The 25,844-nt window shown below is 36.5% G+C and overlaps 3 protein-coding genes across 15 annotated transcripts in view; 1 reads left to right on the top strand and 2 right to left on the bottom strand.

Annotated features, from left to right (window-relative positions):
* The window catches only part of LOC100867392 (serine/threonine-protein phosphatase 4 regulatory subunit 1), a 110,610-nt gene extending 98,050 nt beyond the window's left edge, over positions 1-12,560 (bottom strand). For 5 of the 10 annotated variants that reach the window (XM_086913036.1, XM_086913040.1, XM_086913044.1 and 2 more), the window contains exon 1: positions 12,408-12,557. The gene's annotated coding sequence lies outside the window, so the exon portion shown is untranslated. Of the gene's footprint in view, positions 1-12,407 lie in introns of all 10 variants that reach the window. The other 5 variants (XM_086913042.1, XM_086913041.1, XM_086913037.1 and 2 more) reach the window with 5 other exon arrangements.
* A 339-nt stretch (positions 12,561-12,899) lies between these two features.
* Positions 12,900-17,364, bottom strand: LOC100871921 (RING finger and SPRY domain-containing protein 1). 2 transcript variants are annotated; one of them, XR_015293763.1, is made up of 13 exons: positions 16,975-17,364; positions 16,845-16,896; positions 16,274-16,602; positions 15,962-16,127; positions 15,708-15,890; positions 15,565-15,631; positions 15,258-15,398; positions 15,051-15,166; positions 14,838-14,981; positions 14,544-14,761; positions 14,194-14,454; positions 13,947-14,112; positions 12,900-13,863 (listed from the first exon to the last, which is right to left on the bottom strand). XR_015293763.1 is itself a non-coding variant. In XM_012494413.3 (12 exons), the coding sequence occupies exons 3-12, from the start codon at positions 16,486-16,488 to the stop codon at positions 14,025-14,027; spliced, it is 1,599 nt and encodes a 532-aa protein (XP_012349867.2). In that variant the 5' UTR covers positions 16,489-16,602; positions 16,845-16,896; positions 16,975-17,364; the 3' UTR covers positions 12,900-14,024. The 2 variants fall into 2 exon arrangements, 1 of the variants encoding a protein (XP_012349867.2); XM_012494413.3 differs by having other exon boundaries at positions 12,900-14,112.
* Positions 17,365-17,955: 591 nt separating this feature from the next.
* The window catches only part of hiw (MYC binding protein highwire), a 173,883-nt gene continuing 165,994 nt past the window's right edge, over positions 17,956-25,844 (top strand). For 2 of the 3 annotated variants that reach the window (XM_086913028.1, XM_086913026.1), the window contains exons 1-24: positions 17,976-18,342; positions 18,882-18,945; positions 19,034-19,276; positions 19,345-19,498; positions 19,584-19,786; positions 19,876-20,187; positions 20,288-20,455; positions 20,545-20,763; positions 20,840-21,041; positions 21,127-21,519; positions 21,603-21,768; positions 21,834-21,916; positions 21,987-22,121; positions 22,217-22,414; positions 22,497-22,693; positions 22,787-23,039; positions 23,121-23,564; positions 23,656-23,783; positions 23,865-24,091; positions 24,181-24,361; positions 24,465-24,648; positions 24,713-24,847; positions 24,951-25,096; positions 25,175-25,810. In XM_086913028.1, the coding sequence (XP_086769154.1) occupies positions 18,248-18,342; positions 18,882-18,945; positions 19,034-19,276; positions 19,345-19,498; positions 19,584-19,786; positions 19,876-20,187; positions 20,288-20,455; positions 20,545-20,763; positions 20,840-21,041; positions 21,127-21,519; positions 21,603-21,768; positions 21,834-21,916; positions 21,987-22,121; positions 22,217-22,414; positions 22,497-22,693; positions 22,787-23,039; positions 23,121-23,564; positions 23,656-23,783; positions 23,865-24,091; positions 24,181-24,361; positions 24,465-24,648; positions 24,713-24,847; positions 24,951-25,096; positions 25,175-25,810 (5,166 nt within the window). In that variant the 5' untranslated portion in view covers positions 17,976-18,247. Of the gene's footprint in view, positions 18,343-18,521; positions 18,722-18,881; positions 18,946-19,033; positions 19,277-19,344; positions 19,499-19,583; positions 19,787-19,875; positions 20,188-20,287; positions 20,456-20,544; positions 20,764-20,839; positions 21,042-21,126; positions 21,520-21,602; positions 21,769-21,833; positions 21,917-21,986; positions 22,122-22,216; positions 22,415-22,496; positions 22,694-22,786; positions 23,040-23,120; positions 23,565-23,655; positions 23,784-23,864; positions 24,092-24,180; positions 24,362-24,464; positions 24,649-24,712; positions 24,848-24,950; positions 25,097-25,174; positions 25,811-25,844 lie in introns of all 3 variants that reach the window. The other variant, XM_086913027.1, reaches the window with a different exon arrangement.

Raw genomic sequence — 25,844 nt, 5'->3', positions numbered from 1 at the left:
ATTACGCATAGGATTATCCAAATTGCGTAATACTCCCGTCACCGTTCTTCCCAACATTTTTTCTCTTCTCTTCCAATTTTTTTTTTTCCCACTAGAGAAGAAAACTACCAAGATTCGGCGATTCCTATCACGATCGTGGACCGAACTTCGTCCCTTTCCGACCAACGTTCGCTCGCGCACGATGCCAACGTTTCCTTGGGAAAATCCACGCGAGTCTGTCACGGTCGATCGCACCGCGATACCACTTTTTCACTTATCCATCCCGTTCGAAGCAGCACATCGGTATTCCGTTCCTGCCATCTGTTCGAGGGGAACGCTCGACGAATACTATATCCACGAGTACGGCCATCGTCCACCAAACATCGAGCGGAAAACACCCGTCGATTCCAAGGATGCAGCATCCTTCCATTCCACCTTCTCTCGTACGCGTTCTCCAACGCCCCCCCCCCCCCCCCACGGTGGAAAAAGAAAAAGGGGCGCCGCACCGAAAATGCACCTTCCGTCCACGAATCGTTCCACCTTCGGTGGATCGTCTCTCCGGAATCGGGGGGCGCGGAGGGGGAGGGGGCGCGACACCCGGTCGATCGCGATCGCGGAAAAAACGGGCGGGGGTGGGGGGAGGAACGAGACGACGACGACGACGACGACGACGACGACGACGAAAAGTTTTACGGGAAGAACGCGACTCGACGACTGATAAATCCGCATTTAGCGTAGCGGGTTCACGTACACGCCGGGCTCTTGCCGGCTCCACCAAAGGCATGATTGGTCTGCGTGTCGGTGCCCCCACCGCCCCCTCCATCGCCCCCCAGGGGCGGACAACCGAAGCAGAGCGCCGTCGCCGTCCTTCTCCGACGATGGGAGCGCCATCGAGCGGCACCGACGCCGACGCCCGCCACCGATCGATAGTCACCTACCGTCCACCACGACGACGACGACGACGACGACGACGACCACGACGACGACCACGACGACGACCACGACAACGACGACGATGATCACGACCACGACGATCATCACGCCACCGTCGTCAACCACCACTTTACCATTATTCCATTCCTGTTAGTCGTACACCACGTACTACGCGCGTACTTTCGCGTACACTCCGTTCTCGAGGATCCTTCGATCTGATTGCTCGTCACACGTCATTATCGAGTTTCTCGTTACGTATCACAGTTCGAAAACAAGACACGCGTCTATCTCTCCCGTTACATCGATTCGTTTTCCATTCGGCCGATTTATTCGCCGATGTAAGGAGTACGTTTTATGAATCGTCCGCTTGTCACGATCGAAATACATTTCCTCGATGTCGGAAATCGATATACCGATATACTACCTCTTCTTAGACCATTTACGAAACCGTGGTTGACTCGAAGAAGAAGAAGAAGAAGGAGCAGAAGAATAAGGAGGAGAATGAGAAGAAGACAGTATCCTTTGCTATAAATATAAACGAATAATTATTTTGATCCATATTTGATCATCGCTCGACGACCACGCCTTTTTTTTTTTTTTTTTTTTTTTTTTTTCAATCCCCCGATCAATCGACCGCGTTCCGGCCCCGATTCAGGGGCGAAAAATTCCGAGGGACCAACACCAGTGATTAGAAACACTTTTTAGACGCGTTGCCGCGATAAGGGTGGAGGCGCTTCCTTCTTCTCGTACGCATGGCGCGTAATGCGAACCGGATGAAGGGGTCAGGAAGAGAGTGGACGAGAGCGAAAAAAGGGAATCGGAGTAAGAAGGAGGGGAAGCGAGTTAAACGGGGAACGATTGGGAAAGGAGGGAGGGAGAGAGCGATAGATAAGAAAAGTCATCACGGTCAGTGCGCGCGCCGCGCCACACCGTCATTCATTGATTGCATCGTGGCGTGCGGTCTACCGTGGCGAACGTACGTTTCGCGTCGCTAATGTGCACCGGATGAAACGAGAAGGAGAGAAGAAACGGACGAATATAGAAGCGAGACGAAGAAGAAGAAGAAACCGTGCTTTCTCTCTCTCTCTCTCTCTCTCTGTTCGCTCGCGGTCTGACTCCAACCAGACTCGGTTAAACGGTTCACGCAAAGAATTCGTGGCACGAGAACCCGAACGTTTCCCCGCACACAAATTGGCCCCTTTTTCGAACAAATAAATAAATAAATCGCCCAAGACTACTCTTCATACTCTTGCTACCATTCGTTCGATCGGGATAAATTTCACCGCATCGATGAAACGACGTATTATTTCTCGTGTTGAAAAAAAAACGTTAGGTCGGTCACGCGTAGCATAGAAGCGCGCGGAGAAGCAAAAGGGAAAGAGCTCGACGAGATAAGTCATCACGGTCACCAGCGCAGCCACGTCACGTCACGGCACGCAGTCAGTCATTCATTGATTGTATCATAGAATAGTGAGCGTACGCTGCGCAGTGCCGTAATACGACGTACACGTAAACTCGCGTTGCGTTGTGAGCGGAACGGTGAAAGAGACGGAAGATAGATGAAAAGAGAGGAAGAAAAAAAAAAGCGAGGAGAGAACCATGTACGTAGCTCGCGAGTAAATATCCGCCGAGTAAATACGATCGGGAATGATTTTTCACAACGCTCGAACCACCGTATCCATGATTATTTCAAGTTTCAAGATAAAAACGAGAAATTATCATTACGCGTTCGTTCCACTTTGGATTCCGTTATGAATCCGATGCTCTCTCTCTCTCTCTCTCTCTCTTTATATATATATATTACGTGTATATTTATATTCGGAAAGGAAAATTTCGACGACGAAAACGAGGTATAGGAAGTAGAACAATCCGAAGGACGTTTCGTATCGTATTATATACAACGATATCGATCAATTTTTCTCGTATTTTTCTGCAATAAAGTAAATCCCTAATCTAATCTCGCGCGTCTATCTAGCGGCCTATCTTTGAAATATAAAAATCGCCGATCTCTTACGCGGAAGGATAAAGATAAATCGTAAGAGCGTATGAAAAATCGTGTGAAAAAATCGAGATACGATTCGATCGAGTCGAAGATCTTCGAACGAGAGAGAGAGAGAGAGAGAGAGAGAGAGAGAGAGAGAGAGAGAGAGAGAGAGAGAGAGACGATCGAGGCTGTGGTCAACCGTTCTCAACGGTCGGATGTGAAGACGCGAAGAACGAGAAAAGGAGAGAGAGGGAGAGAGAGAGGGGGGGGGGATGATAGAGGAGGAGAGAAGTAGGTCTAATTAAGAGACGTAAGTTTATTAAACTCCGGGCTTAAAATAGCGGGCGACACACTGCCCAGGAATGTAAGGACAGTCCGGTTTTATTGTCGGTCGAGCTCCAAGATTAATTCGTACGGACTTTTCTAGCGCGCTCGTCACGGGAAACGAACGAACGTGCCGGGTCCGATTCGACGAAAGAAAAAATTCGTTCGCGCGGACGGATCGCGTTCGAAAAATCGAAAGATCGAAAATTAAAACGAGACCGATCGACGAACGAAATTTCCTCTCGACGGAGAGGACGGAGAGGAAACTCGCGTGACTAAATGCGCGAAACGCGAGAAAGAAAGGAAAAAGGAAGAAAGAGAGGAGGAGGAGAAGAAAAAAGAGGGAGAGAAACACCGATCGATCGGCAGTCGTCGTCTGAATTTAGGTTAACCGAAGAACCGCGAGAAACAACGTCGGAGGAGAAAAGGCGAAGAGAGAGAGAGAGAGAGAGAGGGGGGTAACGACGATAAAAACAGCTCTCGAGCGAAACGTCGGATGGATGGATATTCGCGCGAACCTTTTCTATTATTCAGAAAGGCGTTCCAGTTCCCGCGAATGGATGATATTTCGGGGGAGAAGTAAATCGGGTCAGAGATCGAGTGGAAAGGTCACGGAGAAATCGTCGTCTTTATCCCGGCCGGTCGACGAGAAATTTTGATCCATTTTCCGGCGCCCAATTATCCCCATCGAACGTCTTATTCGATTTAGATTTTGCTTAGAATCGGGGAATCTCTCGGGAATATCTCGGAGAGACGCGGTAAAGAGACGCGTATCAACGTAGAAACGACGACCACGAGGGTCAGGATTAAATATAACCGTGGCTCGAGCTATTTATAAAGATTAACTTGTTGGCGAGATAACGAAGGAGGAGATGGAGACAACGGCGTTAAATTGTCGCAACAATTGCGCGGGAACCGCACCACATTCCAGGGACGAAATTTCTCGTACCGCTTCGAGCTTTGACCTCGATCCCATGGTCCTCCGGCCTCTCTTTCGTCACACAGCCACCCGCCGTTTCGATCGTACCGGGAGGGGCAAAGCTTTAAAAATACAGCGAAATGACGTTCGCCGCCGATCGATTTTCTCTCTCTTTCTCTCGCTCGCCCCCTCCGACCGACCATCGACCGACGTCGACCAGCGCGATGACGTAATTATTACTTGCCGATGACGAAATCGACCATCGAACCATCCTACTTTATTTCGCGGATCGATCCACGCCTCACCTCGTTTTCGAATAACTTTGTCCCAACGGACAAAGTGCACCGCATTGTTCGCCACCCTATTAATTCCCGTTCCCGTTACGCGTTATACTCGGACGCGTGTCACCTCGACAGCGGATGGAAAAGCACGGAGCGACGAATTTTCCCCGAAAGGGGCGGGAGAGGTGGTTGGAAGAGGCTTCGTTCGATCGTCATCCTCCGTCCCCCGTCTGGAATTTTATTTACGCGCATCCCGCACACGTGGAATGCATATACGCGCGACACACTAACGACGACACGTGGCTGAAAAAGAGGCGAAGAATGCCAGGCTCGTCCATTGAGAAGCTAGTTTCCACGTTTACACGCGCTGCCTAATCGGCGGCCCGACCGGCTCCACTCCGAAACAAGAAAAAGAGAACGAAGACAAAAGGCGCGTGTGTGTTTGTCTCTGTATACGAGAGGGAGACGAGGCTGAACACATTTGCTGCCTATTTTCGTATTCGAGAAACAGAGAGAGAGAGAGAGAGAGAGAGAGAGAGGAGGAATCGAGGGTGACGAGAGGAGGAGGAGGAGAAAGATGTTACGACATCCTTGCTCGTTATCTGCTCTCCCCTCCACCTTCCCTTCCCTCTCTCTCTCTCTCTCTCTCTCTCTCTCTCTCTCTCTCTCTCTCTCTTCCTGTCAACGTACCTGATAACGCACCCAACCAGTTACACATACGTTTCTACACACCGTTTCTTCTCTTACCTTATATTCCAGTCACCCGATCGTTCTTATTCCTTTAGGATTTAATTAACGGGACATCTCTTTCTTCGAAACAGACTCGTACGACGTATTATCGATATACGCGTTTATCGTCGCTACTCGAGCTCTCGAGTTCGTCCCTTGAAACGATTTTATTTGTTGAACGGCACGCTCGTTCGATAGCGAAATCGGATGTACGAGCGTGAGCTACGTGAGCGCAACGTTCACTCCCAGTCCCCGAAAGTCACGTATACGGTAATAATTACGCGATCACGTATCGGTAACTAGATATACCACCGACGTAAAAACGTAACCAAGATGGATAAAAGTGGAATGCGGAGGATGCGGCCAAACCGAACGTATATAATATAATGTTGCCAACCTTCTCGTTGGAGAGGGAAGGGAGAAGGAGAGGGTTCGTACTTTCGTATTTAGGGAGATTAACGAGATATTTCGCCCCGAACGAATAATCGAACGAAACGGATGACGCGAAGAAGAGAAGGAAACGATTGGAATCGTTGGTAGGGAAGAAACTCCTTAAAACGTTCGAGGAGAGATAAGAGGAGAGTAGAAAGAACGAGTTAGAGCAACGAATCAGGTAAGTTTGGCGAACGATTTCACCGAGATAATGGTTGAACGTGTATATATATATATATACCTTTGATCCCTTTAAAAGGCGAGTGAATGGACGAAAGGTGGGGGGGGGGGGGTGGCGCTTTAGTCTCGCAGTCTGGTTGTCCCACTGCCCTTGTACGCGGTAGAAAAAATTAGCTAGATCGTTTTTTTCCTCTCTCGCCCTCTGTTTTTCCCTTTCCTTCCCTCTCCTCAACCATTCCCCCCACCCCTCCGCCGCGCAATGGCCGAAAGCGAAGGGCCGTTCGTTTTGATCGAACGTTGGGCCAAGGCCGAACACTGGAGAGGGGGAGGTGAGTTTACATCGAGCTTTTCCGCTTCCGAGGTATCCATCGATCCCTTCGCGAACGAGTTTTCTCAACCCAATCAAAACTTTCCCCCGGTGTCGTAATAAAGTTCCTCTCCAAGGGTTATCTCGATATTTCCCGCTCCCGACACGCGTTCGCCCGCGATCGGTTATAATTCGAAAACGAACGTAAATTGTCGAGAAAATCCTTTCGAGGAAACGAATCTCTCGATCGAATCGCGATCGAAATCGTGTAACGAAATCGGACGTGTAAACGGAGAGGAAGAAGAGACGATCCGATCGGAGGAGGAGGAGGAGGAGGGGAAAGATACTCGCGGCGTTTCCCATCCGTGTATCGAGATTCGGTTCGGCTTTCGAAGAAGAGAACGTTTCCGATCCGTTACCGATACAGCTGGGGAACAATGGCATCGACGACGAGAACCAGAAGAGTCGAAAAAGAGAGCAGCAGCATCGCGATCGTGATCGACGATGAAACGTCGCGTCCTTCCCGGGGGTCGATGGAACGCGATGGAACGCGGAAGCGGATTCGTGGAAACATCTTCGAGTCGTTCGTGTTGCGTGGCTCTACGAGTTTCACGGATTTCTTGCGGAATCTTGTCGAAAAAAGCGCGGTTGAACGGAACCGAAAGGAGGAAATCGAATTGGAACCGCGTCGCGTGGTAAATCTATTCCGATCGATAAATCGAACGAGAGGGATGAGAGATCCTTTTTTTTTTACTCGAGCCACGGCTTCTCGCGATCGATTCCCTCGTATACGTGGCTCGTTTATCAATTTCGTCGCGGGAAAGCGTTTTTAATTAACCATCGGCGTGAAATCACGCGGAGCCGCGAGAGGGGTCAAGTACTCTCTCTCTCTCTCTCTCTCTCTCTCTCTCTCCCCCTCCCCTTCCATTCCTATCTCGTTTCACCGCGCGAGAGCGAGGAGGAAAAAAGAAAGGAAAAATTCGACTCGTTACCCGAGTACGATAACACCAGGAGGAAAGAACCCGATGGAGAAAGGAAATCGATACGGGGAGAGAGAGGGAGAGAGAGAGGGAGGAGAGGAGGGGAAGATGAAAGTAAAGAAGAGGGGAGAAAGGGAGAGAGAGAGAGGGGGGGGGGCAAACTCGCGCTCGTTTCTCCTTACTCGTTAGTCACGGCCCCGTCTTTATGAATGGGTTCGCTCGTGGCTTACGAGAAATCGTACTATCTCTACTACCGCTGCTTTCTCGCTCTCTCTCCCTCTTCCTCTCCCTCTCTCCCGCTGTCTTTTCCCTTTCTCCTAGGGGGTTGTCAGCCACCGTCCTTCTCAGGGAGGGTTACTGCAAACCCTTACACATAGAGGCAGCGACAATAGAAGGCGGCCACGAATCGATCGCATAGCTCGCAACCACCGCCACGTCCGACGTCGTCCTCTTGTCTATTTGCGCCAACGTGCCTTTCGTTTTCTACGAGTATCTATACGAGTCGCGACCATTCCTATGAATTTTTCCCATTTTAACAAGGAACTATTTCGCTCTCTCTCTCTCTCTCTCTTTTTTTTCGTTTTCTTCGAGATAAATTCTTTTGAAAATTGGATTCCCGACGAGTGGAAAGTTTTTTCACGTTTCGAAAAAAGAAAAAAAAAAAAAAAAAAAAAGAAATTTATTCACGCGAGAGTGAAATGCGCGTGATAAATAAAAGAGAGAAGTGGAAAGTAAGAAACGACGATGATGGAAAAATTGGCGAGAAGCGAACTCGATCTCGTACTCGATTTTTCGCGTAATCGTGGTGGCGAAAATGTGGGACGGATATCGCAGGCTCTCGTGCGTTTCTCTCTCTCGACAGGGCGCGGCTGATTCTCGATCGTGCTTCCTCCGCGATGGCAGGATGCAAAGGAAGCGAAGACGACTCGGAGAGAGAGAGAGAGGGAGGGGGGAGGAGGAGGAGGAGGATCGAGGGGAAGAAGCGGCGTGGGTGGAGGCAATGGCCTGTGGAGGAAGGCAGAAGGGGATGCTTTTATCATTCGTATCGCGGGCCTATTTTGGAGCCTTTCGCCTCTCTTGGAGAGATCCGTTCCGTGGAAGGCGAGAAAGAGAGGGGAAGGATCGGCGTAGGCTCGTACGAGGATGCGAAAGACGGAGAAAGAAATTCGGGGGGGAGGAGGGGGGACGGAGGAGAAGGAGCTTACGCTTGCCGAAGGAGACGAGGGAGGTCTGGATGGTATTCGAGGAATGTCATGTAATAATCGGGCCGCCATTCGAGCGTCCGTTCCAACGAGAGGCGGCGCCACCGCTCGGCTCAGCTCGGCTCGGCTCGGCTCGCTTCCGTTCCTCCGCGTTTCCTCCTCAACTAGGGATTGAATTTGCGCAACCCTTACGATCGATACGACGATCAATTTTTCCCTCGTTGAATCGTTATTGTTCGAAAATTTTGTACTTCGACGTGATCGACAACAATTTTTTATCCTTATTCCTCGATATTTCTGTATTTCGTCGTTTCAATTTTTAAAACGATTGCCGAAAGTTTTCTTCGGCATAATAACGGCAACCGGTTCGCAGTGGTTGCAACGAGAATAAACACGGTCACGATCGTTGAGTAAGTAAAGTATGTTGGAGTAAAAAAGACGAAAAAATGTATACTCATCCGTGACCTTTGACTACCCTTCTCGGTCGAGAGGAGGGAAGCCAGTTCCGTTCGAGCACAGACAGGTCGCCGCCACCGAAAGAGACACCGTATCGTTGGCCTGTATCCGGTCTCGAGATTCGATTCACGCGAGTCGAGAATGCGCTCTCGTAGCCTCGAATGCGAATTTAATAAAGAGAATAAATCATTTTAATGTAACGCGGCGGCACGTCGCTACGAAACGAAGGGGTGACGAGGCCAAGGGGGTAAAGAGAAATTCAACGTTGGCGAAATAGGGAGAGAAGAAGTAGAGCGAGAGAGAGAGAGAAACGTAACGGGAGAAAAAAAACCGGTATTTTTGCGTCGAGCACGGAGGGGTGCATTTCGTTGCGATTATAAAAGCCGGGCAACCCCCGGTGTGTCTAGACGACGTGGCCTCCTATCAAAAACAGACCACCGAACTGAAAAGGCTGAAAGGGCAAGGAACTCCTCACAATGCCAAGAAATTAAAGTTTCTCTATATTCGTCCTATGGCTCTTCCTCTCCCATTTTTTTTTTTTTTTATTCGTTTCTTATCCTCTTCGCTCGTTGTCGACATCGTAAAGGACAGAAAGAAAAGAAAAAAAAGAAAAGGAAAGAGAGAAAGAGATCACTTTGTCGATAAACGCAAACACAGAATAGGGAGCAACGTACGCACCAGTTAAATAGACTGCTCTTTTTTCTTCGCGGCAAATGTTTCGCAAGGATTCGTTTCAACTTTCCTGTTACCTGTTGGAGTTCGATCGATCTCGTCGCGTCCACGTTTAAAATCGGTCCATCATCCCTTTACATCTACGCGTACGTATATCTTCTAACATGTATATCGGATCTATGAATCGAGAACAAATTTGACACCAATTTATCGCGTACCAGATAAATTTCGAGTTTGTTACGTATGTATCGCTTCGATTTCAATTACGCATCTAAACTAAAACAAGAAGGATAACGATTCTCGCGTATAGTTGCAATAAAATTTTATCGAATTTCAAATACTCGATGAAAAAGAGAAAAAGGAAAAAGATAGATAAAGAAAAGAAAAGTATTAAAAATCTTAGCTTCTGTCTTAGTCAATCAATGTATTCACGAATTTGAAAATATTTTGTAACTAGGTAAAAATCACGAAGCAACACGTAAACGATGACAATGTATAGTGGCACGAATGAAAAAAAGGATTCATTGATACCCAAGAAACGTCGGACCCGCTAGCTGTCACAGCCAGTCACCGAATCATTTGCATAATCGCGACTGATTACTATCGCTCGTCGTGGCCCCCGTGTAGTCAACGCCATATGTCAGAGTTCGAAAAATTCAGCGAACGTGTTCGATCGTGTTGTAACATGGATGGACGTGGAACGACGAGGACCATTGTTATCGATGCTTGGAAATACAAGTCAAAGCTAATCCGTTGAGTTACTAACTCGTTGTTCGAGGAAAACGATTTTCGAGGAAACGTGACTTTGACGAGATCCGAAACGAAATTGGCCACGCACGAAAGTCGTAAAAAAATTTCATGTGCGCCTAGTCGATGATCGAGGGAATGGTAGAGTCGGAAGTATGAATCAGGAAGCAGTGCGTCATGTGCTACTGTTGCACGTCACCAAACAGAATACACGAGTCATGAATCGCAAATGATTATTCGCGTAAGAAAAAGAAAAGAAAAAAAAAAACTGTATGAGTGTAATTCGATTTAACGATTTCTAAGAATTTAGATGAATCGTTACATGATTCTTGATTACGAATCATTATAAATCGTATATTATTCGAAATATTAGTAAGATTATTGATAAAAACACGAAAGGAATTTTATGAATCGTTTCAATTATCATCGATAGGAATTCGTGTGATTGATGTCGTGATCGATGCGATCTAGATCGGGTTATTGCCTCGAGGATCGAAGGGCACAGACTTAAATATTTTTCTATCTAGTCGCGTTTGGAAATATAAGTAAGCCAAGCTGATAAACGACCTCTGGAATGTTTGATAAAGTCGATTAGAACCAACTATGGGTTAGTTAAAAGCAACAGTTGGTGAGATTGCTAGTATATATATAAGAACGTATATATAAGAAGAGAAAGAAAAAGAAATAAAGAAAGATAATTATCTTATATAGGTAAAAACGAATCTTTATCGAAGATCCGGATATCAATTTAGAATTTATTTATTTTACGCTTCGCAAAATAAATTTAAAATTCACGTATGAATGAAATAACGAGAAAAAGTGTTCGTATCAAATTGTAATCGTTAAACGAGGAAAAAAAGTTTTGATAAACATGAATCGAAAAATTAATATTTTCAAAGTTAAGAACATTCTCCTATTTAATATTTTAAAGCAAATGATTTTCTTGTTTACAGAATTAACGGGAATTAATAAAAACAATAGATTATCTTATCGTTTCTTTTTTTCCTGGTCACAGAAGTTTTCTACATATCCTTCTTTCATTTCCATACACGCTTGATAATCTTACCTGCAGTAGATAGCTCTTTAAGCGAGGAAATCATTCGATTTAACGGAAACAAAAAATTATTTGAAAATATTTATTTACCATGATTGATGTTTGATAGAATTTCTTTTTTTATTTAATAAAAATAAATTATCCTGTTCTAATAATTAAAAATATTTTTTTTTATCGCTCTGCATAAACATACGATAAATTATCAAATACCGATCGAGTATACGAAGAATTATAAATTTTGATATCTCGTTATATGTTTCGATTATGTGCCAAGAAACTTTAAAATCATATATAAAAAAACATATTGAAAATTAATAATATAGTTTAGTTTTATATGCGACAGATGGCACTAGTAAATACATGAAAGTCGAAAGATCAGTAACCCCGATAGGCGAATAACCGCGCATTAACTAATCTGTTTACTTTAATCCTTCAGGATACTCTTTTTGTTTGATTTAATCCGTTTTAAGGAATTACGTGCATTGATATTACAAGTATAAAACTGATTTTATAAAAAACATTATTTTAATTATAATATCTATATGATATGTAAATAAACATTTTTATATTAAATTAGTGATATAAGTAATTAAATTATTTCATTTATTCTTACAATATAAATAAAAGAAGAAACGTGATAAAATAAAAATTTTACCGGGGAAGACATCGTGTATATCTATTAAATATCGCATCATATTGTCAATTATAAATCAAGAATAATGATCGAAATATATATCGAAAAATATATCGTGTTTCGTATGCGAAAACGGTGGAAAGAGATAGGAACAATACATGAGGATGCAAAGCGACCGCGTGCCCTTTTTTCTGTTTTCTTCTTTTTTCAGCCTGCGGTCGAGGTAAACACAGCGCGGCACGTTTTGTGGCGCCCCCTAACCGATAAAACGCCATCGAGACACTCTCGTGTCCTGGTCGCGCATGTGAGAATCACGGCGTGACATACGGTTTATAGCCAAACTGCAATGTGACACCCGTTCAAAAGTGTCTCAATTGCATTGTAATGGATGATAATAAAATTACTAAGCCCGTCCAACATGAAAATTATACGAGATAGAATGTATTTAAACAAGCATGAGTTTACGACCACGCCACCGCCATGCACGCTAGACACTGGCATGCTTCGATGGTGGGGCCACCGTGCCGAATACTCAACCCCTTCTTTCACGCACGTTTACAATCATGAAAAATGTATTTCCGTGTCAGTACTCACCTTCGTCAGAATCGTCCAGTTCTTCTTTCTGGATGTAGGATATATCTGAAACCCACAAACACCACGGGTTAGCTGAAAATCCCTCGTGTTTTTGGGCAGCTTCGTTCGATCCACAGGCACTCACTCACCCGCCATGTTGTAACAAACTGCAACGCACTCTCGTGGTCACGCGATTAACTTTTCAAATCGAGAGATCGTTTCTCATTATTTGCAGATATATCGATATTGCCAATTTTAATTCTCGTTTCAACGGTTCTTATTTTTTTTTAATTCGAAAGTAATTGTAATACTCGTTCGTTGTTTCTAATTTTCAATATGATGAAAAAAATTTAATCAGAGATATTAGTTTAATTAAAAAAATCAGATCAAGAATTGAAACTCAAAAGATTTTCAGCAGAATTGTCAAGTAAGTTAATTTTATGCTTATTATGAGTTAGTTATAAGTGTTAAATAAAATACAGAGTTATGCAAGTTATATGTACAATATATACATTTTTATTTTTAATTTTTATTACGTTTATTGAAAATATAGAAATCAAATTTTATATTATAAATGGATCATATATGATTAATAATTAAATTATTGTAAAGTGATACCTGTTTAATATATAAATAAATTAAAAAATATATATAGAAGATGGAACAATTTGTATAAACTCTAACATATAATTAACAATAATCTAATAACGTAAATAATAGGAAAGGTGAATATGAATGAAAATCAGCAGAATTTATAGAAAAATTTTGCAAAGTTATACATATGATAACATTTTATATCTTCATAAGAATATAATATGATTATATATATATATATATATATATATATATATATATAACACATATATACACACATACATGTATGCTATATATATATAAAATATATATATATATGTATATATATATGTATTTTTTTTTTCATATACTACAAGATATCAATATTTTACAGTTTTCTAAAATCAATCTTACATTACAGCACAAATTCAGTTACTTGTTTGTCGATATTGACAAGTACATGTGATACAGATTTTCATAATTTAACAGAAAAGAATTTCACGTTCATAGACAAAATAGTGTCCACTACATATGTATTTGTGAACCAGTCACAAATACTAAATTGGAAATGTATATTCGTAGCAATTCAGATGTAAATTGCAAATTCTTTGTTTCTAATCTGTATAGCGTAAAAAAAATATTTAAATTTTATCTTACTATTTTACTTTAAATATTTAATTAGATGTAAGGCATACTTAGGTAAAACCTAGGGAAAATAATTTGCACAGCCGATAAATGGTAGAAGGTGATATTCTTCTGTAATTTGAATTTGCAATGTGATAATTTATATATAATTATATTTATGTATATGAATGCAACATTCAAAATGATATATCTCAGAGATGTGATATTTAAATGCAACTTTGCTTTCTGTGATTTGTAGTCCTTCTCTTGATTTAAAATACTGTATTGTAAGAAAAGAAATGTATAAAATATTATAACTATATTTAATATGTGGTACACGCGACGTGTTGCAATTGTGATTACCTCGCGACAATTCCTGAGAATTATATAACATGAGAAAGGTAATGGAAGAGTATTAAATGTTGACACGCTTATGTGGTGTCATGTGTTATCGGTCGCTACTTCTTCGATTGTAGCTCTACACATTGGACACTCTATCAATTGATTCGAACACGTTTGGCAAAATCCTCTGAAATAAAATTTATTTTTATTTTAATAAGATAATTGATATAATGTGTAAAAAAAAAAAAAAATAATGTATATATAATACCTATGGTTGCATGGTAGCAATCTTACTGAAGCTCTTTGGTCAAAACATAATGTACATGAATCCTCTCTAACGCTAAGTTTCCTCAATTGATCTAGATATATGTGTCTAGGAAGTACAACTTTATCTTCAGGCTTCAAACTAGCATAATCGTTAAATTTTTTATATTCGCGATCGGTAGGAGGATACTTAAATGGTACATTTCCAAAATTAAAAAGACATTGCTGGAATGACATAAAACTAGCTGCTGCAAAAAATCCAGACCTAAAATATTTAAAAAGCATTCATTATACACTTGGAATACTGTGCAATTTTTTCTTTTTTTTTAATTATACAATTACACAAATACATACCGTACTGTTTTGAAAACTTGAACACATGGTTTCAATGGTACACCATTTATGGAAAATATTATTTCCAATTTGTTCAAATCTAATAAACAACCCAAAATATCACCAGCTTTCCAACAAGGTCTATCATGATTTCTTTCACTCTTTGCATTATACCAAATTAATCGACGACAACCATCATAGGCCAAAGAATATTCATCATCCCCTATGCCATATCCTTCCTATAATGATAAAATAAAATATGTGAAATTTATATAATATAACCATTTGCATTACATTAAGGACACAAATGCTTACATGATTTAAAAATGTGCTATTTTTAGTAGCCCATCCAATTTGCATTACTCCTGTAGTTATAACAAGTGTTTCATAATACCAAATTCCCGAGTCTACTTGAAATGTACATCTTACACTTTCAAATGAATATGCATCACACCGAGCCTAAAAGTGTGACGAAAATATGAATAATAGAAATATTCTATAATATAATATATATCTTATAAAACTTACTTCTAAGCCATTAGGTGATATTTTCAGGTACTCGCTTACATCCTTTGTGTTTAACATTACATTAATACCAGACATATCAACTGAATCATGAGAATATTTTCTACCTTCCATTATAACTATAATAATAAAAATAATATTTATAAATTTAATAATTCTCCATTACAACATACGTTTATATATCATACAAAACAAATATCTATTACTTACGCAAATTGTCTAAACACCATCGCGCACAAAAACCTACTTGACGACGTACATAATGAGTTTCTGTTGCCCACTTTTCTAATTCTAATAATGGATTTGGTTTCTCTGCCATTAAACGTTTTTTTATAGTTATTTTATTCTCACCTAAAATAAATACAATTTATTTATTTTTTTAAAATGTAAATTATTAAAATTATCATTATTTGTATTATAAAATATTGCACGATATAATAATATTAATATTTATTTTATTTAATATTTTATATTAATTTGTATTTAGTATATATATTTTTATATATACTATACTTACTTGTCTGTGCAAATTTTTCCAAGGCTATTAATGAATATAATACCACATAAGGATCAATATTTTCCTTCTAAAATAACATATGAATTATAAATGAAATTTTCTTAATAGATTTTATTCTTTATAAATAATATTTATTCACTTACAAGATTTGAAATAAGATAGTCCAAAGTCTCATCAGATAATATAGCAATACTACTAGGGCCAGTTAATTTTTCTGCTATACAACCCAATACAACGCAGATATTACGTTGCTGAGTTGCACTAGTCTGTATATTTCCAAGTTTTTGAGATAATTGAAACATGTGTGACAATCGTAAAACTAATTCCTGAAAGGTTGAAATATCTGTGGCAAAAATTTCAAATATCAAATCATGTAATATAAGAAATATAATTATACCTTTGATGGCAATGGACAATCATCTAATAAAAGAGTAATAACTGAAGGACCTAGTGGATTATGCATAGGAATAATATTAACCATTGAACTAACAACTTGTATCCATCCATCTTCTTTATCAGCAATAGCATGTAATTTTAACAATGCAGGTGGTGGTTCTTGCTCACTGAATATAATATCAATATAATCAATTAATATATTTTATATGATAAATGATATATAATTTATTTTAATTTATATTTATATAAACATAATAATAATAATTATATAATTATTATATATAAAATAATTTATAATTATTATAAAACTCACTTATCAACAAGAGAACCAATTACTCCAAGAGTTTCAAGTACTAATTTGTCAATGTTAGCTGAAGTTGGAAATTTAAAAGTTGTAATGTTCATATCATTAGAGGCAACTGTGCCTACATTTGATTCTGGTAATATAGTATTTTCAGTGTTTGCATGATTATGTCCATGATGTACTTCGAGTTCTTCTGGGATATCTTTGCACAAGCAATTGCCCATTCCCACACGTTTATAAAGATACTTTTAAAGATATTTTATCACATATATTCATTAAGTAATATTTACACAATCATATAACATGTGTATCATTAATTGAAAATGTATCCAATGTAACTGAAAACAATGTGTTTTTTTAAAATAATAATATTTATTAAATATAAATTTACACATATAAATAGAAGATTAAACCTTGAAGATTAAACTTTCTTATAATTACAAAATTTTGTTACAATACATACTAAAAATATAAAATCATAAGAATCATATTCCGTTATAATTAACTAAAATTTTTATTCATATTCTTGATTCTTTTTTTTAAATATATAGATAAATACAATTTTGATCGAAATATTTACCGAATAAAAATCAGCTTACAATTATAATTTTATATAAGTCAAGATAGCCTATCTGTAAATGAAATAAGTTTAATAATAATCATTTAAATAATTTATAATATATTATAATATATGTCTAAATATTACATACGTGTTTGAAAGCTGTCATTTGGTTATGTTTTTATCAAATTAGAAAGAAATTACTCAATTTCTGAGCAACTTTTCTTGATTATCTATTTCACATAATAATTTCGAAAATCATATCCATCTTTTATTTTTTACAATAAAATAAAAATTTAAACTTATATTATACTTTAAATCATATTCCTTAGGTTATGTTCTTGATAATCTTCAAAACAGTAATCTTAACATAAGAGAATACACGAACTATACTATATTTTACGTGAGGTGATCAATTCTAAATCATATATGAGATAAGCCTTCTACGTCAATATGTCTTTTTAACGTTTTATTTAATTAATATTTTTTAAATGATAATAAAATATTTATCAATATATCACTTAGATAATGGCGTTGAAAATATTTTGACAGATTTTTCATATAATTTTATATACGAATTTTAATTGTATAACTTGTAATTAACTCTTCAATTGAACAATATATGCATGTATGTATATATATATATATAATATATAAATACATAATATTTAATAATATGCCAGTAAGAATAGTTTATATACAATTTTATACGCATATAAGAAATCTTATTTTATTAGAATAACAAATTGAGAAATTAATATATATATATGCGAAATTAAAAATTATATTATTTCATGAAATATTAAAGTAAGAAAGAAGTTTTTTTTTACTACTATTTTACTATTATTGTTTTTTATTATTTCATATCAATATCAATAATAATCATGAATATAAAAAGATACATTTTAAAATTTTTACGAATAAAATTTATCTCAAATATTACTTTATTTTTTTTTTGTACATAATAAAATTATAAAAGTTTAGTTTTATTTTATTTTTATGTATAATACTCGAAAGATAAATCTAATTAAAAGAGATATAAAAATAAAAGAAAATTTATTTAAAAAACAGCCGCCATATCGAATGATAATCTGCGTTAAAACGATAATATATATCGAAGAATCGAAATCGCAAAGTAGTCGCGGTACGTCTGGTACTTTCAAGACGAATTTCTTAACTAACATCAAAAACGAATTTTTGATCGTTTTCAAATATTATAAAAAAAAAAAAAAAACGTTATTATTTGATATATATGAATTTAGAATCACTAATTGAATAAATAAATACTTTAATAGAAATCGTCGAATAATATTTTTTAATAAACCGTGCTATGCAATCACATGGGGATGGCGAAAGAATGTCAACGATCAATAGTATTACGAAAATGAATTGGTGATTCGTACGTTGAAAATTTTGTGCACAACATGGTGTCTGGAGATCACGAAAGATTGCTGCCGGAACCGGAAAATTATGTGAAATGTTTTTATGACCTTTTCAAAAGTATCGCAGAAGCACAGAGGTGCGAAATGTGTATAACCTCCTTCCAGCTTTGTTTACTTGACGCTTTTGGCGGTGACTTCATCTGTCGTTTATTAAACTTAATAATTGCGATACAAATTTCGATAATCTTATCATTATTTTTGTTGAATATATCATTTAATATCATCGATTTTCTAAATTATACTATAATTTTTTTAGATGTTTAAAGTAACCTAAAATTATTTGTTTATTAAAGTTGGTGTATACTGTATTGTCATTTTGACAATTCTCATACGAAATATATAAAATATATTGATTTATGAATTAATTTATGATTTATATTTTAAATAATTTATTTAATGTCAATTATTTATCTAATCTAATCTAATGAAAATCTCTGTGAAAACATATGATTATAGGTATTTATCAAAAATAATAAAGATTTAATATTTTTTCTTAAACATTTATTTTTACAACATTTTCTTTTATAATTGCAAATATATAGATTATTACAGAAAATTATTAATATAAATATTAAAATTAAAATATATTTGCTACGTCATATATTTTATATTTTAGAAACAAAGAAGAATGGAGAAAATGTAAGAAAAATAAATCTATTCGTAAGAGGGATAAGAGAAAGGTATTATTAACTTTTACTTATGTTTTATATAATTTTTTTTTATGCTTGTAATTACTTTGTAAATTACAATTATATTTATAATTTATAGATTGATTTAAGTGGAGATTTAAATTATAATAATCCACCAGAGATAGAATTATCTTGCAATGCTTCTGCATTTGCTGTATTTGCTAGTGTTAGGAGTGCTATTTTGGAGAGGCATACTAGAACATCAAATGAAGTTTATAGAGTATCAAATTGTAATTCTCCACCATCACCCGAACATAGTGAAACTATCGATACTGAAAGTGATGATGAAGATAGAATATCAACTATACAGAGCTTACCAAAGGTAATTAAACGAATTATAAATATTATATATATATTAAAAGAATTATATATTAATTTAAATATTTTTAGATTGTAGGTATTGGTTTACGAAGTGTTTTTACATTGATGAGAGAAAGTAGAACAATTGAACCTGCTTTGTGTACAAAAGCATTATCAGCTTTATTGGATGTATTACAAGGACAACTTCCTGAAGGCCTGAAATCTGAACCAGATGATGTTATTGGTAATATACACAAATTAATATATATATAAATTTATTGCTTTATAACAGATATTTTTAATTTTTCTTCCTTTTTTTTTTTTTATAGATCCACTTTTTGACCTATTATTGGATCTTGCAACTTCACATGGGCCAGAATCAGCAGCTGCCAATGATGGAAGTCATTTAACTGCAGTTGCTTGTGCATGTTTATTGAGTCTTGTGGTTGTTAGAGGTGATACTGGTCGTTTGTTAGCAGCGATAGCAGCTTTACTTATGTGTCCAAGAGTATTAGCAATTCAAAATATTCAGGTAAATTTTTTTATCAAAATTTCATGATAGCATAATATGTATTTCTAAAAGTTGTAAATTATATGTATATATGTATTCATTTTTTATAGATGCCATGTGTATTGACATCTTTGCAAAGAAGTGTACAAGCTGTTTTACTTGGAAAACTTGCACGACCAGACTGGATTACATATGGAGTTCCTAAATGTGCTAAGATTTATACGCTTAAGTTACCAAATGAGATAAATAATATAATATTAAATGGGCGAAGCTTTGTAAGTGATGGAAAGTACCTGTATCTACATACAAGTAGAGGATTATTGAAAATTGGCAGTGGTCATGGTGGAACTATTTGGGGTCATATGTATATTCAGAAGGCGGATTTTTATCCAACAGAAACGGGTTGGCTTGGTTATGCAAATGTTAGTATAATTAAATATTTTCTATGTAATTATATTTCTATATTTTTACATAAAAAGATTTTTCTAACATTTTTTTTTTTTTTTTTTTTTTTTTTTACAGAACACGCTGTATTTTAAGTATACACCTAGAAAACAGAGCGAGTTATTAATTATAGATGCGGAAACTCTTACAGTTACGGAAATTGCTGTTTTAGAAGGTCGTGATTGGTCATCCTCCGTTATGTTTTCTGATGGTGAATGTTTAGGAATGATAACTGCAGGAAAAGATGTTAGTTTCTTTTTTTTTTTTGTTTTTGAATCTGTATCGATAAAATGTTGGTTGAAAAAAATATATATAAATTTCATTAATTTCAACAGGATGGTTTTGTAGTCAGAACAATAAATACATTAAGTAATCCAGTAACAGTTGCATCAGAATTACCATTAAAATTAGCAAGAAAATGTGTAGATGTTTTTGGATATGCTACTTTTGATGAAGAACAAAGCACTCATACATTAAATCCAGGCTGTGATGATGAAATTGCTACAGTTATTGCAGGAAAAGAATTTGCATTGTTAAAAACCGTATCGGGAAAAGTAAGCAGTATAATTTTTTAATATATTAACATTTGCAAGTAGGAATGAAATATATGATTGTATCGTTTTTTTAAAGGTTCTATATAGCGGAAAAGGAACTTCTCTCGGTATGAAAAATAACACAAGGCCTAACAGATGGATGGAATTAACGCTTGGAAAAGGTCCAAGACCTGTAAATTTTGCAGCTGGTCATGATGGTCAACATGTTGTAATGGTAATGGATGATGGTTCGGTTTTATTTGCTGGTACTGCTAGACGTGGAGAAGATGGTGATAATAGTAAGCGTATTAATAACTTCTATGACATGAAATTCATAAATTCATAACATGTTTTGATATTTTCATCTATTTTTTTTATTTTTAGATAAAGTTAGGCGACAACCTAAACCAGTCAAACCAAAAAAAATAGCAAAAATAGAAGGACAATATATTGTGGATGCTGCTTGTAATAACGGATCAACAGCATTAGTTACAAAAGAAGGTTCTTTGCTGATGTTTGGCAAAGATACATTGCACAGCGATCCGGTTTCGGGGATAATTAACGATCTTAGAGATGTTTGCGTTGTTCATGTTTCATTAGGTAAAGCTCATGCTGCAGCATTAACTAATAAAGGACATTTGTACACATTTGGAATTAATAATAAAGGACAATGTGGAAGAGATTTTACTACAGTTCATAGCGCTATAAATAAAGATACTTCCTCTGTCGCTGTAGAAATGGGTACAGCAGAAGATGAACTTTTAGTAACTGAAGAAGGTAATTGTATATCCGTATATACATATTTTTAATATTTTTTCATATTATAAAAGAAAAAAGTATATATTTTCATATATACTTAGATGGTATGGAATCTACCGAAGATTGGGAAGAAACAAAAGGTATGTGTCCGCCTGGATTACATCAATGGAGGCATCGTGTTTGTATGGTTTGTACAGTATGCCGAGAATGTACTGGATATAGCATATCATGTTTAAGCAGTATACGCCCAGATCGAAATCCAGGCCAGTACGTATATTAATTTTATATTTATATATAAATAATAAATAACAAATTAAAAGACGTACTTTCAGGGAATGTGGATGTGGTGAAGGTGATAGTGGATGCGCGGAATGTGGATGTTGTCGTACTTGTGCAAGAAAAAGTTGTACTAATGGTAAAAATTCATTCTGAAGTTAAAATGATATTAATTGAACATTTCTGTATTTTGTTATATTGTATTTTAGGTAGATCAAGTTCAAATTTTCGAGAATATTTACAAAGATGCTTGGGAGAAATAAAACAAAAGCAGAGAACGAAGGCAGGTCCGAGTACTGCAAAATATGGAATGAAGTTGAAAGGTCCAAATAATCAAAGATTGGGTAATTATTTTACATAAAATAGATATATTGGATATATTATAAAATTAAATTAAATTATAATAATTAATATAACGATAAATTTTTTACAAAAATAGCTGGTCCAAGTGTGATCCAAAAAATTGCTGGAAAAATGGCATTAGGATTAGGTACTAATTTAATGAACGAAGAAGGTATTGGTGGAAGTGATATTGAACGAGGCGATGCTGCAAGAATTGCTAGTATACCACCAGCTAGAGTTCCTATACCTAATGAAAGTCCTGTGGTTCAAGTATCGTGTGGTTTACATCATACAGGTAATTAATACAAATTTATTTTATAATTTATTTATTTTATATTTTTTTAACAATGAAAATTGTTAAATCATTTTATATTTAGTGGTACTCTTACAAAATGGAGAAGTTTATACATTTGGAAGCAACATATATGGTCAGTTAGGTGTAGGAGATTTGATAGCACATGTTGGACCAGTACATGTTAAATTACCAGGAATTGCAACTCAAGTTGCTGCTGGAAGCAATCATACGGTTGTACTTACATCAAAGGGAGAAGTGTTTACATTTGGAGCTTATCAAGTTTGTACTAGTGTTAAAAAAAATCCATTATTTGATGATGATTAATTAAATAAAATAAATAATTAATATTTTTATATTTCATCACCCTCGTAGAAAGGGCAATTGGGCATAAATTGGTGGAACGGACAAAATGAACTTTCAAATTCTTCCCCTCAAATTAGTCGTCGTTCTGATAGGACGCAGCCACGCCATTGTTTTCCAACTGTAGTTCCAAATATTGGTCCACAATGGGGCAGACGAGCGACGTGGGTTGGTGCAAGTGGAGATCAAACTTATGTCAAAATTGATGAAATAAATTCTATTAGTTTAACACGGAGTACTGTTATGGCAAATAAAAATTGCATAAGTATGTCTTCTTTTTTGAATCATAGTTCCATCATTATATATTATCAAATGCATCTAATTATGAAAATAAAACTTGTTTCAGTTTTAATTCCACATCAAACTGATCATGCAAATTCTTTCAAATGTTTAGTTATAAGCAAAAGAGATGGTACATGCAATAGTTATAGTGGAACTGATCAAGTTGATTTCAATAATTGCGCTACGTGTTTAGATCCTTTATATAACGTGATTTGGACTTTCAATCCTATAAATAGTGAAATAAGTTTATATAATATTATATCAACGGAAGTTAGAACAATTCCTGGATTAGAAGTTTCTATTTTGAGTCCAGGTTTAACTTTACCCGTAGTATCGAATTGTTTCGTAACACGTTCTCAGGCTGCAATGCATTTATTGGGTTGTTTAGATACCCTTACACAAGCACAAGATGAAAATTTCTCTATAGTAGAAGAAAATGAATGTAACCAATCAACACACGGAAAAGTTTATAGTCGTGAAGATTTTGTCACGGTCAATAGATTTGAAAGTGCGTATAAAAAAAAAATCAGAGAAAGTAAAATTGTTTCTTATGTTTTTTTCTTTAGAAGTTTGAAAGAAAAATTAATTTATATTTATAGGCCATGGTGGTGGTTGGGGATATTCTGCACATTCAATCGAGGCTATTAGATTTATGCCTGATACTGATATTTTGCTGGGTGGATATGGATTGTTTGGAGGTCGAGGAGAATATACGGCAAAAATAAAAGTGAATAATAATCGTTATATATTTAATTTTTAATATGTTATGCAAAATTATGATAAGATTTATTATTAAATATTATTCCAGCTCTTTGATATTGGAATGGATGGAGGGGATCAAGAAAATGATGGCGAGCTTTTAGCAGAATCTGAAGAAATACCATACGAATGTGGACCGCGACAAAAATATTCAATTTTATTTTACGAACCAATTCCTTTGCAAGCAAACAGATGGTACGTTGCATGGGCTAAAGTTAGCGGTCCATCTAGTGATTGTGGATCTGGTGGTCAAGGAATGGTCACAGCAGAAGATCAGTTAGTAAAATGCAACTTTTCCATGTGAAGTAATGTAAATTCTTTTCTTACGATGCGTTATAATTTTCATAATTTGCTTGTTTTACCAGAGTTATGTTTTATTTTAAATCTTCGAAAAGATCCAATAATGGAACCGATGTAAACGCTGGACAAATTCCGCAATTATTATATCGTATCGTAACACCCGAAAATCAAACTCCTAATAGGCAAAGGGATCGCATCGAACCAGTTTATGTATTAAAAAGAGATTTCAGCAGAACGGTTACTAAAGTACGTATAGTTAAGATATTACATAAAAGAAAAAAAAAAAAATAAGATGAATAAAAATACGAATAAATAATACGAATAATTTTTTTTTTTTTTTTTTTTTTAGGAATGTTTTCAATCATTAATATCTCTCCTTCAATGGAGTTGGAATACATTAAAAGCAGCGTTAAGTGATATCGTGGTTCATAGCACTTCTTCTCACACGCTTGAAGTGGAGCGTTTAGTTTACATTAGTAAAGCTAGTTTACGATTACTTAGAATCTACACCAATGAAATTTATCCAAATCAAGGTGCATAATAAATTTTCTAAGGTATATTTGGTTCTATTTTAATTTAATATATGATGATTTGCAGTGGGGAAGAAAACTCCAGCTGAATCGGTTCGATTAGCAGAGTGCATAGGTGAAGTACGTGCATTGTTACATCAAATTTTGTCCGATACCGTACCGTTAAATGCTAAAAGCAAAGGAAAAACGCGATTAAACAAAAGTAAGTTTTTATAATTTTACAATTTTTTATTTTATATATATATATATATATATACTTTTTACTTTTATCATGAAAATATGAATAATATTGTATTCCATTTTAGCTCCTAGTGCCATAAACAATAACAAAATGACAAATAGCATATTAGAGGAATGCCACAGAACATTTGTAGCTTGTTATCATGTATTTTATCCAACAGCGTATTTAAAATGGGTGTGTTTATGCGAGTTGCTATCGGAAATTGACAGAGTATGCATAAGTTAAAATTTTCTAAAATCTAAATAAAATTAAACGATTCATATAAAATAAACGGATACATTTTTACAGGAACAAGGACGATCTACGAAGGATCGATTGTTATCTGCTATTTTAGCTGCACTATGCAATCCTATTATTCGTCTTCGATGTATATTTCCAATTTTAAATAATGTGATGGATAGTAGCGATAGTATAAAACGGCAACTCAGTCCATCCGACAATACTGGCTTGTTAATGATAAATTCAACCGAAAGTCATCAATATCCAATCTTAGTCGAGCAAATTAGTTATAAATCTCAAATAGAAAGTTCCGGCAAAGATACTTTAAACTGGTCATTTCGCGATGTCCTCGATAGACTGTTAGATTTGATTCTAGTCCCTGTAAAGAAAAGTCTTTGTAGAAAAAAGACTCAATCACTGCCAGAGTTGGTACTTCATTGTTGTTATTTATTAGCGCGAGTGATCGCTGAATTAGCGGCACAATCTAGTGGGAACGAGGATGAACTTCAAGCCGCATGCGGTAGAATTATGTACACTACACCTTCGAGATTTACCCGTGTAAATCAAACAAGGTCGTGGAATACCGGTAATGGCTCTCCAGATGCGATTTGTTTTTCGGTCGATAGACCTGGTATCGCCATCGCGGGAGTGGGTATTTACGGAGGTGTTGGAATGTACGATTATGAGTTGGAATTACTCGACGATGTGAGCATTATTACAAACATTGATACAAAAATAA

Source organism: Apis florea, unplaced genomic scaffold, assembly GCF_048593485.1.
Source record: "Apis florea isolate Af1SG1 unplaced genomic scaffold, ASM4859348v1 contig_3496_pilon, whole genome shotgun sequence".
NCBI classification, from domain to species: Eukaryota; Metazoa; Arthropoda; class Insecta; order Hymenoptera; family Apidae; genus Apis; species Apis florea.
This window is presented reverse-complemented; position numbering and strand designations above follow the sequence as displayed.

Excerpts from the sequence above, each read along its gene's own strand:
- LOC100871921 (XM_012494413.3), bottom strand. The coding sequence starts at position 16,488 with ATGGGCAATTGCTTGTGCAAAGATATCCCAGAAGAACTCGAAGTACAT. Across the intron at positions 16,128-16,273 it reads ATTGGTTCTCTTGTTGATAA|TGAGCAAGAACCACCACCTG; the intron begins GTGAGTTTTATA and ends TATTATATTCAG. Across the intron at positions 14,113-14,193 it reads TTGCTACCATGCAACCATAG|AGGATTTTGCCAAACGTGTT; the intron begins GTATTATATATA and ends ATTTTATTTCAG.